Genomic DNA, 14,021 nt, shown 5'->3' on the forward strand with positions numbered 1-14,021 from the left:
GAGGGATTCCTACCCCAAGGTTATTACAGATACCTGGACATGTAGAATTTGTTGCTTGTCATGTGAGTTGACAGAGATTCATATATATGTAAAGCTCAGGAGGACACTGTACTTTGCATGACAGCCAAGAGATTTCAGTAAGGATGGAATAAACTATTGGAGGCCATGGGAAGTAGGCTTTGGACTACCAAGAATGAGAACCCCCCTTTTTCCCCTCTTTGTCTGAGGTGCCACTGATTTACTTGAATTATTCTGAGGACTTTAAGGAAACTGAAATTCCAGGATATTTGGGGATAAGTAAGTTCAGTTGCCTGGTACTCACCATAAAGCCAGTTTCTCAGCTCAAGTGCTTTATCAATAGACCCCAGTGAGGAGTAGAATTGACAGTCGGGCAGCTTGAGATCTCCTTATACATCCAGCAGTTGATAAAACATGTAATGTGGCCTTCATCTTAGGCCTTATATTGCATGCTTACATTCACACATATACAAAATCACATACATACTTTATGCAAAGATATGCACACATATATGGGTACATACACTAAGGATTAAATAAAAGGATATAATAAAGAGATGTGGCATTTTGATTATCTATGCCAAACAACTAGTTTTGTTTTGCATATAGTAACAAACTTACTGAGTGACAAGTTTCTTATAAAAAAAATAAAACAGAGCTGGGAGTCAAGTTTGGTTTCATAATCAATGTGCATGGTTCTAGTCTGGATAGAAAGGCCCTATTAGGAAGAAAAACATGTATTAATTTTGGTTGCCATTTCTGTGTTGTACAAAGTGGACATCATCAGCTTGGGCTACAGTTTATTTTGCATGGGACATAAACCATGAAGAAAACCTTTCCTTCATTTCCTTCTCTGCTGGGCACATAAGCACAGATGATGCTGGGATCAGAAGGGAACTAAGATCAGAGTTCAGCCCTTCCAACAGTCTGGATGGCGGCGGTGGGATGAATACCATTGGCTGCTTTCCTTTGTGTGCTCTCTAAGGCTGGGGCCTCAGGATCTCCATCCTTGGCCGTTTTATTCTTTCTCATCTTCCTGAATTGTCCCAGCCACCTTGCTTCTCTCCCCCTAGTTTTATTCTGTTGGCTCCATGTTAGTTTATTTTTCCTAGTTCTAATTATTAGAGTCAATGTGGACATAAAGTCCCAAATACATGTAACTATCAGACATTTTGGGTAGATGAAAGACCACCTGGGTGGAACAAAAGAATCAAAACAAAAAGGGAGGTTAAAAGGTGAACTTTGTTTATATGTGTGTATTTGAGTGTGTGTATTTTGTAAGGTAGCATACAGAGCAATGAATTCTTTCTTCACACATACATATGGCATTGTATTTTTTCTTAGTTCTTACACTCCTCCGTAAGCTCCCACCAGCTGGTCTCCTCTCCTCCTCTAATTAGTCCTAATTTTTATTTTGTTATTACACATATTCCTTTACCTCCATTGAGATCTCCACTTCTCTCATGATCCTCTTATTAGTTTCATGGCACCCTCCCCCACATAAGTACACACATATATCTATATAATTTCACAACTTGGTTAAAATTTGGACTTTAGATACAATTGTTATTGTCTGTGTAACTTCTGATAATATCATTTCTCCTGTTATTTACATTAATAAATAAAGCACACAAAAACACAACTGGAATTTTCTTCTGAATGATTCCTTGATACAAGTACATAGAGCCATTCATTGAATAATAGACAAAAAGCCAAGGGTCACAGATTTTAGGATGGATGATTGGTTTAGATGGCTGGTAAAATGGCTTTCCTCTACTCGATGTTATGATTGTAAGGTAAGTGTAGGTACAGAAGGGTGTGTCAATGGAAAATATTCTTTCTACTATACCTAGAAGATAATGTTTAAGACAGAAATTCAGAATGGTTAAAAGTTGGAATCTTGCAAGTTATGAGGCATTTGTATATTTAAAAGAATCTCAATTTGAATTTTATTTTTAAGCTGGGCATGGCCACACATATTTGTAATCCCTGAAATTAAGAACCTAAGGCAGGAATATTCTAAGCCTGGGCCACATAGTGAAACCTTGTCTCAGATAAAATAAAACAAGTTTTATTTTTAAATGTAACTTCTTACCAAAAAGCCATGAAAAAAATATCAAAGATAATCTTGAAATCTAAAATTAGTATATACAAAATAAAAGTTAATTTTAAATAGAAGGTTGAAAGAAAAAGGTAGGGAAATTTGCAATAAAGAAAAAAAATGAGATAGAGATGTAGGAAGAGAGGCTAATTACTTGATTAATAAAATGTTGTAAAGGTTATTTGGCTGATTTTGATCCCAAGAAGAGTAAGTTTAAGGTTTATATGCTTTCAGGAAAATGTGTGAGTGAAATATTTTCTCAAATGTGAGGAGCTAATAGTGTAAGTACTGATAACACACAGTTGGACTGGCATCAGAAACAACTCCCTTCCAGGTCTTTGTGAGTAAACTGCCGAGGTGAAATATGAGAAATATGGGATGGAATCCAGATTTGAGGCTTAGAAATTGATGTCTTTATTAGGCTGAGAACACAAGAGGAGACTATCGTAGAGATAATATAAATTATTTTCTGTAGCTGGGTTTTATGTATGTGTGAGATATTCAAGCGTAGATGTTTGAGGATGTTCTGACAGTATAAGGCTGAGCTAGACATGAACTTATGGTCAGCTGTCAATCACACAACATGAGGCAATCTTAGGGACTGATTTGGTTTATGTTCATCTCTGGGGCTTACTGGTGTGTGGCTCTGGCCAGTAGTCAATGCAATAGAGTATATACATACAGTAAAGATACTATGAGTGAACATGGGTCTATAAGCTGTTCCAGGGCTATAAGCTGCCAACACTGCCCAGAAAAGAAAGGTTTGGATTATATAATAAAGCAACAGTAGACGTAATTGTGACTGATTTCAACAGAGCCTAGGCATTTTTGATCTTGGCTACATAAGTGGGCTGTATACACAAGGTAAGCTCATTATAAGTTTAATAGGCTTGTCTTCCCACTATGAACTAAGGTCCTGAGAAAAAAGTCACACTTCTGTTCAATATTCTTTCTAGAAGGCCAATTGATGGATTATGAAAAGTTAGAATATTACAGGTTGGAAGATAAGATTATCTTTGGCTCTCTAGCTAGCCATTTATTGCCCACCACTGTGTGTGACCTAACATGCTGTGCCTTTTAGGTAAATATTTTCAGAATGTACAATCTCCTCCTATTTTCTACTATTATAAAGGTTAAGAATGTCATCAGATATCATCTGAGGTCTGTAGCAGAGATTTCTTTGTTTTGTTGTAACCTAGTATCTTACTTTCCTGTTGCTGTGAAAAAATACCATAACCAAGAAAACTTACAAAAAGAAGTGTTTAATTTGGATTTTTGGTTTTAGAGGCTTAGAGTCCTTGATGGTATATCACAGACATGGTGGCAGGAACAGCCAAGAGCTTACATCTTGATTTGCAAGTAGGTGGCAGAGAGAGAGAGAGAGAGAGAGAGAGAGAGAGAGAGAGAGAGAGAGAGAAAGATATGCAGAAAGAGAGAGATGACAGAGATGACAGACAAAGAGAGAGACAGAGAGATTGGAAATGAGGCCTTTGAAACCTCAAAGTCTACCCCCAGTGACATACCTTCTCCCATAAGGCCATACCTCCTAATCCTTCCTAAACAGTTCCAATAAATAAGGGCCAAGTATGGAGTCATCCTCATTTGAACTACTTTCTGTTTCCATAAATGTATTTGAAAGTTTTTTAAAAGAATTTTTATGTGCATGCATGTATGCACACACATTCTCTCTCTCTCTCTCTCTCTCTCTCTCTCTCTCTCTCTCTCTCACACACACACACACACACACACACACACACACACAAAGTAACTTCTTGAAATTATGACCAATAAACTATCTCTTATTTCCTTTGAGGTGAAAGTTTGTTTTTTTACAGTAATATATTTGTTGCCCTTAGTTCTAAATTTAGAGATGATATGTATTTGTGCAACTTTGAGATGTATAAGAAGGTTCTAGAGAGCTCTGGACCTTTGCCAGGCATATGCTTTATCTGCTGTACTATATTTTTTTACCTGTAATAAAGTTCTTTAAGTGACAATGGTTAGGTCTTTAGCAAATGAATACTTGATATAACTACATTGTAGTTAACACATAAAAGACAGCAAGCTACAGACAGCATAAAAGACAGGAATGGCTGGAATTATTCCAGGCAAATACATGGGATGAAGAGTTAAGAGAGAGAAGGCTGGAGAATTAGAGACCTTCCATATTTACTAAAGGGAAGGGCTGAAGCCATAAAATGTAGTGTATGTAACTTCATGGAAGTAGATAAAGCAGGTTTTGATCATCTCGTTTACAGAAGAGGGAAACTCAGACTAAAATATTTAGACTTTCCTAGGCCATAGTCCCAGCTTGGCTCCTTGAACTACAGCACATAATTCTAGAGTAAGGCATCCCACCACAGGCAATGGGTTCAAAAAGCCAGCTCATGCACCAGGGATAGATCCTGTTCCCACTGCCAGGAGCCCCTTAAACAGACCAAACTACACAACTATCTCACTTGTGCAGAAGACCTAGTCCACTCTCATGTAGGCTCCACAGCTGTTGGTCTAAAGTTCACTTACCTTTTTGGAGGAGGGGGGTAGGGGGTAGGTTGGGGCAAAGGCTTGGGTTGGTTGGGGGGGGGAGCGGGAGGAGAGATGAGAGGGAGATCTGTGGCTGGTATGTAGAATGAATAAAAATTTTCTTCATAAAGAAAAAAAAAAAAGAAAAAATGTATAGAGTAAAACTGGCCCTAAGAAGACAATCCTCTATCAGAAGCTTTAAAAGTCTGGTCAAATTTTACTGAGAGGTTTTGTGGTTTTTCTGTCCGGCAGAGATGTTAAAAAATAGCTAAGAGCCTTTACCATCCTGCAATTAGGGTTTTTGAGACATTTCTGTCCAACAGAAAGTCTGTTGCTTTCTACTGCTTAGCAAGTCTCCATGTTTAGGATGTACAAGAAATGAACAATTTGACATCTCTACTAATGTCAAAAATTACCTTCTTCCAGTAAACTGTCTTTATATGATGCAATGGTATCTCCTTGCATTTCCCACTCTAACACAACCTTGGACCACGATGTTCCCTTTCCACACCTGGAAAGCACATATTTTATACTGCTAGTGCTAGTATAATTTGCTTTTTTTAATATAGCACATATATTTCTGAGATGAATGTCACTTAAAAATGGATTCCTATTTTAAGAGCTCCAAACTGTGGGCTATGATGAGGCTGAGCACTGGGCAGCTCTTAACTTCAGAAGTCTTTTTGTAGCTCTTTTTGTTACCAAGTAAATTCCTCATGCTAGACCTTAGAAATCTCAGGAGGGTCCTTCTAATGTGCAAAACCCTTGCTACTGGAAGTCACTTTCAACAGAGGGGCACCACAAGGCACAGTTGTCAGGACAGGGAATGAAATGTGCAAGTTTAAAAATCTTAAAGCTACAGTGAAGGCAGTTGTGTGTAATCTAAATTATTTAGTTTTGGAAATCAACTCACCCTGTAGTTATTTATTTGTGCAAAACCTCAAATGAGCTTTGTTAGTATTTGAAAAAATAAATATATCCCTGAATTCACTATTTTTTGAATCTGGGCTTTTATTGAACACATTATTTTCTATGTAATTAGTAAATATTGATGATGAATATATTCATTCATCATTGTAGTTAGTATGGGGCATGCAGAGAAAATAGCATTTGAACATACGATTTTGATGTACAATCGCTTGTAATATAGCTGGAGCTTAGGTAATTGACACCGTAGATTCTCCATACAAAGGAAGTAAATATCTAAGAAGAAAGAAATGTTAAGTACCCTGATTTTTTTTATCACTGTAGATAGTTTGCATTCATCAAATTATCATACTCTATCTTATAAGTAGATAGAATTACAATTGTCGATAGAAATATAAATCTCACAGTGTGAACTATCCATTAGAGCCTCAGTTTCCTTCTTCTCTCATGTTATGTGTGGTTATTGTGTTCCATGATTAGTTCAGCCTGTGGCTTCTGTAATCCCCTCTAACATATGTCTTAAAGTTTTCACCCAAACTCTTACACTGAGAGCCTTTTAAAATTTCACATTCAAATTAAAAATTTAATGTAAGTATTTATACTTTTTGAGGTAATATTACATTTAATATTATATATTTACTATATGTAATAAATAACTACAGTATTTTAATTTACTCTATATATTTGTTTGGTAATGATCTAATTACTATGCTTGGCCTTTTTATTTTTTCTAACGCCATCATTCTGTGTGGTGGGTCTTTGTGTATACTGAATTTTTTTCATGTGTTCAAAGATTTGCTTTGGAACACCTGGCAGTTGGGTCTGCTCTCTGTTTGCTGCTGCACTTACTGTTGCTTCTGGGATTGAGGTCTTTGCCACTTTTAACTGCTAGCTCCAGCTTTTAACTTCTGCTCTAGCTCCAGTCTTCCCCCACGACCATTATTGTCGCAAATACCGTGGCCCCTCCATCACAGCAAACGGCATTCTAAACTAAAAGGCTGGATTCCTTTGGCTCAAAGAAGTGGTCTTGTGCAGAGCAGAGCAGTAATAGAGTCTGTTTAATACTATTTTTATAAAAACTGTCTGAAGTAATATATGTAAAGCACTCAGTAGAGTTCTCATCCAACACATGGTGAGCTTATAAAACAAATGAATTCTAGTATTAGTATTCTTGAATCCACCAGGTGACCTTTTCCTTTTTATTTTATAATACACAACAGTTATGCCCAGACTGATGCATTATGGAGTTGGACATAATAAAAGTAAACAGAAACTGGGAATGCAACAGTAACTGACACACAGCTCCTAATTGTCTGCTTTCTGGAGTTAGAGCAGACTTCTCGATATCTTTACATTCTGTGAAGGTTCAGTGGCTTAGGAAACTGTATGATCACCCTTGCTGTGTGGTGAAGGTTGATGTTCTGACCTCCTGAGACTAGAAGTATGAGGGTTAATGCATATGCTTCAGAGATGTAGTGTTGCCTTTCCATGCACCATATAGATAATGACACAATAGAATGAAATGGAACCAGAAAAATAGAAGTAAATAAACAAGATGCATTGTACAGAAATCCCTGCTCTCGAAAGAGGAGAGGTGTGCCAGAAAAGGGATAGTTAGGAATAGCTCTTCCTACACTGCTTTCTGCTTAGGCTGCATCTGCTCCTTAGGGAACATGACTTTAGTGAGTCCCCTGTTGAGAGGATTTGGAGACATGGTTCCCATGGCAACAGACTTCCAAGTGACATAAATCCAGAAGCATTTTACTTGCTTGCTCTGCTATCCTAAGAAGAATCCTCTGTGGTACCAGGAGAAATGTCAACTTTTAATGAAGTCTGAGTGGGCTGTCTGTGCCCCAAGGAGTCCCCTTCCTATGGGGTTCATTTCTGGTTTGTAATAATAGTTTATTTTCGGTAATTGTGAGCTCACAGTATTGAGACTGAGAGCAGAATTGGGGTTTATCATAATTACCATGGCAAGGACATATTTCTAAGTGTAAGGTTTACATTTGAGGTCTCTTGTTACTGAAAGGTTACTGAAATGCATTTCATTAAAACATTTTAAAAATATTTTCCTGCGTGTATGTATGTATGGAGATCAGAAGAGAGGATTGGATTCCCTGGGACTGGAGTTACACATGCTTGTGAGCCATCATTCCTGTGTTGGAAACTGAGCCTTGGTCCTTTGTAAGAGCAGCCAGTACTTTTAACCACTGAACCATCTCTCCGGTCCTGAAATGTATTTCACAACGAGCACTGATATACATACAAACATCACCCAACACTCAAACCTAACACCCATGACTATTACAGGAGTTGCAACTAGCTTGCTTAAATGGAATACAAGCAGATGCTAACAAGATTCATTTGACAAAAATGATGAGAACAGGATGTGGAATGTGGATGACTTCTAACAAGTTTTAACAGTTATCAGGAGCCAGGCTGGCCTCGGACTTTCCCTGAGCCCCTGATGTATAGAGAAAGAACTTAGTTCCTTGTCTGAAACTAGAAACATGTTTGGAAAGGCCAGTAATGGCCTAGGACCAGGGATTTGGAGGAACTGAGGTTTTGGATCATGGGAACTCGACTTTTCTCACCCCTTTGCAGGGCTGTAGCTATCAGTCCTAAGGCTGCTGAGCACTTGGTCTGTGGTGCACTTGAGATATCCCATGTTCTCTTTGTGCAACATTGCCTGATCAGTTTCCTGATGACTTTGTCCCCCTTTCCTCCTGCAAACCGCCTGTAAGATGCTGTACTTCTTAACAAGTGTGACTGCATGAGCCATCAGCTTGAACAAAACCTCTGTATCTCAAATTTTCCTGTCTTCTTCTTCTTTATCTCAGTCCCTGGTTCTCCCTCCCAGGAACCTGTCACCAATGAATGACTTGCTGGTCCAGGTCAAATAAGAATGTGTTGATAGGTTTGTGAGAACCTTCCAGAGAACTGATATGGACAGAGAATGGAAGGCAGAGCACACACTTAGCCTGTGAGGGTTTGAAGAACTTTTGTTGAAACTAGAAGTGGGCACACAAAAAAGGAAATGTGAGGCTGGAAGGGAAATTTTACTTGGTTTTGTGATTTAGGCTTTGTGGTATAACTGAGCATGGATTTTTGAGAAATAGGGCATTGATGGTGGGGTAGGCATCAAGGAGAAGATAAAACAGTGAAGAAACATGATACTGTCTGAGGATTCAACTATGTGGGAGAGATGAGCCTTAGCTAAAGCTTTTCCTTTTCATCTTTTTTCCTTCGTTGACAATTTCATATGTATGTCCTGAGTTTTCACTCATCTCCTTATCCCCCTTCTCTGCCGAAACATTTATTCTTCCCAGAAACCCCATCCTAATTTGATGTCCTTTTAATGACCCACTGAGTTGAATTATGATTGCTTGTATGAGTGGAGGGTTGTTTACTGGATAAAGCTTGGAAAAACAAGCACTGTTTCAAAGCTCCTCTGATTTCCCTCATTTCTCTTCAGCACCCAATTGCCTCTTTCAATCCACATAACTTTCAGCAAGGTTTATTCTCTCTCATTCCACCCCTAAATTACATACATTTTATTTTTGTTTCTGCATATATTTAGAACAGTTAGCAAGTCTTATCCATGCATCAGCCTCTATGCTGGGCTCCTCCATTTTCTTGATCTAATTTGGCCCTCACAAACACCTTACAATTATTATCTTGATCCCCATTTTGCAGATGGGGAGATTGAGAGTCAGTCATTATTGAACATATGTACCAGCAAGACATGCTTTGCATTTATTCCTAATGGTATAAAATGAATGAACTTACTTGCCTTCCATCAGTTCATGGAGGGATCCACTATTACATGAAGAGAATGTCACAAAGACAGCAATAGTCATGAATGGAGCTGTTGGATGCTTGTTGATTAAGTGCATAGAAGTTTCTAAGTTAGTCTCCATTAGTTAGTCAGCTGATAACAATTTGAGATCCTATAGCATTCTGATGTTTGACAGGTTATGCTCAAGATACAAGTCTCTAGAATATGAAATTTCAGGTAACTGAAAAAAGCAGTTGTTCATATTTTATTTTCTGACATGGGATCAAACAGCTCTGAGTAAGGCTGTATCTTCCCAAGTCAGGTAAGGACTATAATACTTTGTTGAGAACTGCTCCCATATCACTTTAAGAACATCTTAGCCGGGGTCTCCACAAAAATCTATGCTGGGGACACACATGTGTGGTGTAGGTAGTTTATTTTTAGAAACAATCCCAGGGATGAAATGAGTGAAATGGGGGAGGAGGGCAAGTTAATGTAAGTATATGGTCTTGGTTACCTTAATGGGAGTCTTTGAGAGACTGCAAGACCTGTGAACCACTACAAAAACAGAAGTACATTTAACCACTGGTTCTTGGCAATAACTACAATGCCAAGCTTGCACAAGCATTTGAGTGACTGACAGGTTATTACGTGTATTTCATCTTGTGGCTACAGAGACCTGTGCCTGTGGCAGAAAGCAGGAGATAAATAAGCATTGCAGTCAGTAAGCAATGTTCTCTGGCCATACCTGAACATAGCTGTTGCCACAGCAAAAGTAGATCCCTCAGCCAGAGATGATAGGTTGAGTAATAAGAGAGAAGAAATACATATGTCTAATGCATACCACTGGTTGATGGGGCCTGAACCCAGGGCTTGGTAAAATATTCAAAGTATTGGGTAGAGGGACCACAGCAATTAGGCAGGGTCAATGTTATAAAATTTATAAGATCCCAAAAATGTATAGAAAGATGTTCTGTTCCAGTTACCAAGTTTTTGTTCTAAAAGTTCCAAATTTCTTATCTTATTGCTGGCTCACTTAATTAATAATTTATATCTGAATTACAAGGTACAAACAGCACTTGAAAGACTTTTCTGTCAAATCACTGATACTGAATATCCCACTAAATTAATTGATATCCATCAGCATAATTTGACAATATGGCCCACAGAGTCACATCATCTATATTGCTATTGTGATATTCAAGTATCTACCCTGCATGACCCTGGGATGCTATTTCAAGTCTGATGCCCAATTCTGCACCTAACTTTAAGAGCCAATTAGACTTCTTCTAAGCCAGTGTAACTGCAAAGGTTGGAGACCTATATTTTATTTTTGATTGTACCACCAAACAGCTGTATGACTACTGAAGCTTCACATATATATATATATATATATATATATTTAGATTAGCAGATCCCTCCCTGGCTAACTGCCCAGACAACAAAGGGAGAATTAGAAGAGAAATGTTGATCACAAAGTCTCACCCCTGGAGATTCTGATTTATTATGTTTGCATTGGGGGAGCAGGATGCACATTTGAAAGGAAACATATAATTGTCTAATTGTGCAGCTAGAGTAAAATGATGTTTTAAAATATTGCTTTAAATTGATGGAGTCCTAAGAGTGAGATTGGACTGTCATTAAACTCAAATGAGGCTCAGAGAGCCTTGGGCACTAGGAGGTAAGTTTTGTCACAGGAGAGGAATTAAGAAAAGAGCAAAGTAAGAGAGCCAGATAGAGAGAAAGGAGTCAAAATATAGCACTTTCTCTATCTAGATCTCTCTTTCTAGATATCAACTTTGGAAAAACTGTTCATAACTGATGACAATTACTTGCTAATACCAAGCTCAAACTCTCAGAGACAAAGGCTGGCTTCTGCCATGGCTTGGTATTCTACAGCTTCCTTGATGAACTGGAGTGTAAGTAGTCTGATGAACACCCTCCTCTGAACCAGAGCAGCATTTTATTCTTACCCTTTCTAGACCTTATCATATATCTAGTCAGGTATTAAATCATAATGTTCAAGACACGTCAGAGCTTTGAAAGGAAGGATCTTATTTTGTATACTTCATTATTTCCCATTGGGAGATATTGAAAGTAATTTTGACTCTACATTTGGAGTAAGGTGAACCTAGGTTTAATATGGTCTCCATAGCTTAATATCTGGAGAACTATTTCATATCTAAAGTCACATTGATAAATGCAGCCCTTATGATTCAAGGGTGAAGAAAAATGTACCCTTGTGCATACACACACACACACACACACACACACACACACACACACACACAAATGGTATTAGCTTCTGTTATGATGTATTAGAAGAAAATGCTAGAATAAAAAGTTTTTAATATGCATTAAATAGTGTGTAGTGGACTTTTTTTTCAATCCTTTACATAGTAATGAATAGATGTTAAGTGAATACACACACACACACACACACACACACACACACACACGTAATTTGACAAAAGAGTCTTCTGTATTCCAAGCTGGCCTCAAACTCACTGTGTAGATGGGGATGGCATTGGATTTTTCTCCCCATTCATCCTGCCTCATACTTCCCAGTACTAGGATTACAAGCACAACCAAGCCTGTTTTCTGTTGAACTGGTGGTTAAACCCAAAGGGTTTCATGTATGCTAGGCAAACACTTATCAACTAAGTTGCATCCTCAGTTCTTCAACAAATATTTTTGTTACCAAAAACCCATTCAATTATTATCAAGGGTATAAGCAAAATTTTCTTCCTTTTAAAAAAGTTAATATCCAGTGTTGTGTTGTGACCCCCAGGGAATCTCAGGCTTCCTACATTAATCAGGTCCCAGGTCTCCAAACGCAGAATACAATTGCTCAGCCTCCATGAAAGCCGAAGAAGAACCTTAGGGAAGAGCTCCTCTTTAGAGACCTTGTTCTCAACCGTAAGGTTCTGGCACTCCCACTTGCAGAGGAAGTGGAGGTGTCTGTTTTTAGCTTGTCTTGGAGTTAGCTCCGCAGCCTCCCTGAGCAAGGAAGATTAACAACTGTGCAAAAGGCACCATCCTGACCACTGGAGCCGAAGGAGGGTGAGTGGTTGGATCCGAGTGAAGATTCGAATGATTTCTAAAGCTCTAAGAAAAACTCTGTCACCCTTCTGCTCTGTCCAGGATAACCTTTAGCTGGACACCCAGGAAACAAGCTGGCTTCAGCCTCTGAGAGCTCTTCCCAGAGACTGGCACACCTTTGTAAACTTAATCAGAGGCTGGAGTTAGAAGAGCACAGGAGCACAACCAAATTCATACCAGCTCCTGGGGTCCAGTCTAGCCTCACCAGCCCTTGTGTCTTCCTTGAGGACTGCCACATGGAGTCACTGGGACCCTGGGAACTGCCCCACAGGCAGCCAGAAACCAGACTCTGCTTATGCAATTCTCTAGACCCCAGGAGGTGGCAGGAAGGGCAGCAGCGTTCTGTCTCCCCCTACAATGACCCCTTTCTCTTGTCTCTGCCTCAATAGGATGCCTTGAGGATGGCAGCTGAGAATGCCTCTTTGCCAGAGTTCATCCTTGCAGGCCTGACAGACCAGCCAGAACTCCGCATGCCCCTCTTCTTCCTGTTCCTAGGTTTCTACATGGTCACTGTGGTGGGGAACCTGGGCTTGATCACCCTGATAGGGCTGAACTCTCATTTGCACACCCCTATGTACTTTTTCCTCTTCAACTTGTCTCTCATAGATTTCTGTTATTCCACTGTTATCACCCCCAAAATGCTGGTGAGTTTCATCTCAAAGACAAACATCATCTCCTACGCAGGGTGTATGACTCAGCTCTTTTTCTTTCTTTTCTTTGTCGTCTCTGAGTCCTTCATCCTGTCAGCGATGGCATATGACAGGTATGTTGCCATCTGTAATCCTCTGATGTACACTGTGACCATGTCTCCCCAGGTGTGCTTACTCCTTTTGCTAGGTGTCTATGTGATGGGATTTGCTGGAGCCATGGCCCACACAGCATTCATGGTGAGACTGACCTTCTGTGCTGACAACCTTGTCAACCACTACATGTGTGACATCCTTCCTCTTTTGGAGCGCTCTTGCACCAGCACCTATGTGAATGAGCTGGTAGTCTTCATTGTTGTGGGCATTGATATTGGGGTACCCACAATCACCATCTTCGTTTCCTATGCCCTCATCCTCTCTAGTATCCTCCGAATCAGTTCCACAGAGGGCAGGTCTAAAGCCTTTAGCACCTGCAGCTCCCACATAATTGCAGTTTCTCTTTTTTTTGGGTCAGGGGCATTCATGTATCTCAAACCTTCTTCCCTTTTGCCCATGAACCAGGGGAAAGTGTCTTCCTTGTTTTACACCATTGTGGTACCCATGCTCAATCCATTAATCTATAGCTTGAGGAATAAAGATGTCAAAGTTGCTCTGAAAAAAACATTGAAGAGAAGTTCTTTTTCCTAAGAAAGAGGCAATGTTTTGAAGAGTAATTCCTTTCCCCTTTCATATATGACTGGGTCACATGTGTTACATAGAGGAAAATTTCATTCTTTCCTGGATGAGTTCATCTTTTCCCTTTGAAAGTTTCACTAGAAGATTCTTAAAGCTGCAGAGTGCTCATATTTAGTAGGCCTTTTTGAGGCCCACATAAATCAATTCCTATTATTACTGAGAGTAGATGCAGATTTATATCCCTTCCTGG

General features: G+C 39.2%; 1 protein-coding gene across 2 annotated transcripts; it reads left to right on the forward strand.

Moving 5' to 3' along the window:
• Window positions 1–8,959: 8,959 nt before the first annotated feature.
• Window positions 8,960–13,783, forward strand: LOC118587331 (olfactory receptor 145). 2 transcript variants are annotated; one of them, XM_036193239.1, is made up of 2 exons: window positions 8,960–8,973; window positions 12,850–13,783. In XM_036193239.1, the coding sequence occupies exons 1-2, from the start codon at window positions 8,960–8,962 to the stop codon at window positions 13,781–13,783; spliced, it is 948 nt and encodes a 315-aa protein (XP_036049132.1). The 2 variants fall into 2 exon arrangements, with proteins under 2 accessions (XP_036049132.1, XP_036049133.1); XM_036193240.1 differs by lacking the exon at window positions 8,960–8,973 and adding an exon at window positions 9,345–9,360 and having other exon boundaries at window positions 12,858–13,783.
• The last annotated feature ends 238 nt before the right edge of the window (window positions 13,784–14,021 follow it).

Source organism: Onychomys torridus, chromosome 7 (assembly GCF_903995425.1).
Source record: "Onychomys torridus chromosome 7, mOncTor1.1, whole genome shotgun sequence".
NCBI classification, from domain to species: domain Eukaryota; kingdom Metazoa; phylum Chordata; class Mammalia; order Rodentia; family Cricetidae; genus Onychomys; species Onychomys torridus.